Below are 3,103 nucleotides of genomic sequence, written 5' to 3' on the forward strand. Positions count from 1 at the left end.
CACTGCTGGCACCCTCCAGCTTAGGGGTATTCTTATTTGTGCCCTGAGATGGCAGCAACTATAGAGTTGAAGCATGGAAACTGTAACCAAGTAGGAAGAGCTCAGCAGCCAAAGCAAACAGCGTAGAAAGAAGTCCCCTGCATTCTCACACCTCCACAAAAGTCCACTCAGAACACAGTCAGGGATCTGGGCAACCAGGGAGGTCTTTGTGATGAGCTAGCTCACTCTTAACCTCTTCTGGGCTATCCCGCATCAACTTTGGGATCCTGTTCTTAATACCCCAGACACCACGTGGGTGGCAACTCTCTCAGTGAGTCCTCTTTTTTTTTTTTTTTTTTTTTTGGTGGTACTGGGATTGAACTCAAGACCTTGCACTTGCCAGGCAAGCACTTATTCTACTGAGCTATCTCCCCAGCCCTGTAAGTCCTCATTTGAACATGGTCCCCACTCCAACATTTCTTTCACTTTTTTTTTTAACTTTTTTTTTCATTTCCTGTAGGGCCTCCAGGGTCTACATTGTCTTACTACACAGATGAGACTCGTACTGATTGTCCCATTTTCACCTTCCCAAGTTGTGGCATTACAGGCAGGCGACTCCATACCCAGTTGCAATCACCATCTTAGGGCACCTTGGGGGAGGGGCAGGCCCTAAAATTGGTGACATAGTACAACAACATCCTCTTGTTTGCTGATTCAACAGCTGCAAGACTTTGCAAAATGAACAATAGAAGACTAATAGGCATCACTGGGAAAGTAGGAATCAACACAAATGATATAAAAAGAATATGTCAGAAGTAAAACAGAAAGGTTTTTCTGGTGGCTGTGGCTTGTCAGCGGTGTGGTGTGTGAGAGGAGACGGCTAGGGTGGAGGCTACTGAGTACCCCCGGACTCGCCACCATGAGCAGCACTTTAGCAAAGATTGCAGAGATCGAAGCTGAGATGGCTCGGACTCAAAAGAACAAAGCCACAGCACATCACCTAGGGCTGCTTAAGGCTCGCCTTGCTAAGCTTCGTAGAGAACTCATTACACCAAAAGGTGGTGGTGGTGGTGGGCCAGGAGAAGGTTTTGATGTGGCCAAGACAGGTGATGCTCGAATTGGGTTTGTGGGTTTTCCATCTGTGGGGAAGTCAACACTGCTGAGTAACCTGGCAGGAGTGTATTCTGAGGTGGCAGCCTATGAGTTTACTACTCTGACTACTGTGCCTGGTGTCATCAGATACAAAGGTGCCAAGATCCAGAACTGGGGATTGAACTCGGGCCCTGGTGCCCAAATTAAAATTTAAATATGAGCCTTTTATTACCGGGCCTGGAACTGCTTGACCATACTCACATTGGAGAGGACAAACAGCGAGAGAGCCTTAGAAGTATAGAGATTTTAAAGCTCCTAGATCTCCCAGGTATCATTGAAGGGGCCAAGGACGGGAAAGGTAGAGGTCGTCAAGTCATTGCAGTGGCCCGTACATGTAATTTGATCCTGATTGTTCTGGATGTCTTGAAACCCTTGGGACACAAGAAGATAATTGAAAATGAGCTGGAAGGCTTTGGAATTCGCTTGAATAGCAAACCTCCTAACATAGGCTTTAAGAAGAAAGACAAAGGAGGCATTAATCTCACAGCCACTTGTCCTCAGAGTGAGCTAGATGCTGAAACTGTGAAGAGCATTCTTGCTGAATACAAAATTCATAATGCTGACGTAACTTTGCGTAGTGATGCCACAGCTGACGACCTCATTGATGTGGTGGAAGGAAACAGAGTGTATATCCCTTGTATCTATGTATTAAACAAGATTGACCAGATCTCTATTGAGGAATTGGACATCATCTATAAGGTGCCACACTGTGTGCCCATCTCTGCCCATCACCGCTGGAATTTTGATGATTTATTGGAGAAGATCTGGGACTATCTGAAACTAGTGAGAATCTATACCAAACCCAAAGGGCAATTACCAGATTACACATCTCCTGTGGTACTGCCTTACTCCAGGACCACAGTGGAGGATTTCTGCATGAAGATTCACAAAAATCTTATCAAAGAATTTAAATACGCTCTGGTCTGGGGCCTCTCTGTGAAACACAATCCTCAGAAAGTGGGTAAGGACCATACATTGGAGGACGAGGATGTCATTCAGATTGTGAAGAAGTGAAACCTTTCCCTTCCCCCATTTGTCAGGCCAACCACAGCCGCTTTCCCCATGACCAAGCACCCTGCTTAATTTCTTCTGTTTTTGGCAGCCGCTGGATCAGGATACGGGGCTGGGGAAAGGAGACGTCCAAACTGGAACTTCATCTTACTTGGTATTACCTTCTGTGTTGAACTGCATAAAAGATCCAGTAGGCCTGTAAAAAAAAAAAAAAAAAAGAAGTAAAACAGAAAATTTCCCAAGTATACAGAAACAATCTTGCATTTATGTTACCGAGGCATATAGAACTCAAATTAATATCAATCCAATTAAAATCACACAGTGGCATAAAATAATCAAGATCCCAGAAATTCCACACAAGATGACCATACTAAAAACTGCTAGAGAAAAGCAATGGATCTCATTAAAAACAAACAAACAAACAAAAAACAGTAGAGTAATGCAAGATTTCTCTTCACAAACCACAACTTCAGTAAGAGCATGGTGAAAAGTACTTCATGTCTTGCAAGAAAACAAATTCCAAGCAAGAACAATATACCCTGAAAAACTCTCTTTGAAGGTTGATGGACAAGTTTAATATTTCCATGAAAAAGAAAAACTAAAGAAATTTATGATGGGGCCAGGGAGATGGCTCAGTAGAATAAGCGCTTCCCTGGCAACTGCAAGGGCCTGAGTTCAATCCCTGGTTCCAGCAAAAAAAAAGAAAAAAAAAAAAGAAAAAGAAAAAGAAAGAAAGAAAGAAAGAAAGAAAGAAAGAAAGAAAGAAGAAAAGAAAAGAAATTTGTGATGACCAAGCTAACCGTATACAGAGAATTTAACAAAGGGTTCAAAAATGATCACAATTTCATGAATGAGAATGGAAAGAACCCACCAAATAGGGCAAACAATTTTATGCAGGAAAAATTAGGTAACCTACATTGGGAAAATAAAATGTAAAACAAAGGTCATTACATCTCAATTA

At 42.6% G+C, this 3,103-nt stretch overlaps 1 protein-coding gene across 1 annotated transcript; it reads left to right on the forward strand.

Annotated features, from left to right (window-relative positions):
- The first annotated feature begins 875 nt into the window (after window positions 1-875).
- LOC101583311 (developmentally-regulated GTP-binding protein 1) lies at window positions 876-2,341 on the forward strand. Its single transcript, XM_004625198.2, has 2 exons — window positions 876-1,238; window positions 1,382-2,341. Exons 1-2 carry the CDS (start codon window positions 899-901, stop codon window positions 2,143-2,145), a joined length of 1,104 nt encoding a protein of 367 aa, XP_004625255.1. The 5' UTR covers window positions 876-898; the 3' UTR covers window positions 2,146-2,341.
- Window positions 2,342-3,103: the final 762 nt, after the last annotated feature.

Source organism: Octodon degus, unplaced genomic scaffold (genome assembly GCF_000260255.1).
Source record: "Octodon degus isolate 3935 unplaced genomic scaffold, OctDeg1.0 scaffold00008, whole genome shotgun sequence".
Taxonomy (NCBI): Eukaryota; Metazoa; Chordata; class Mammalia; order Rodentia; family Octodontidae; genus Octodon; species Octodon degus.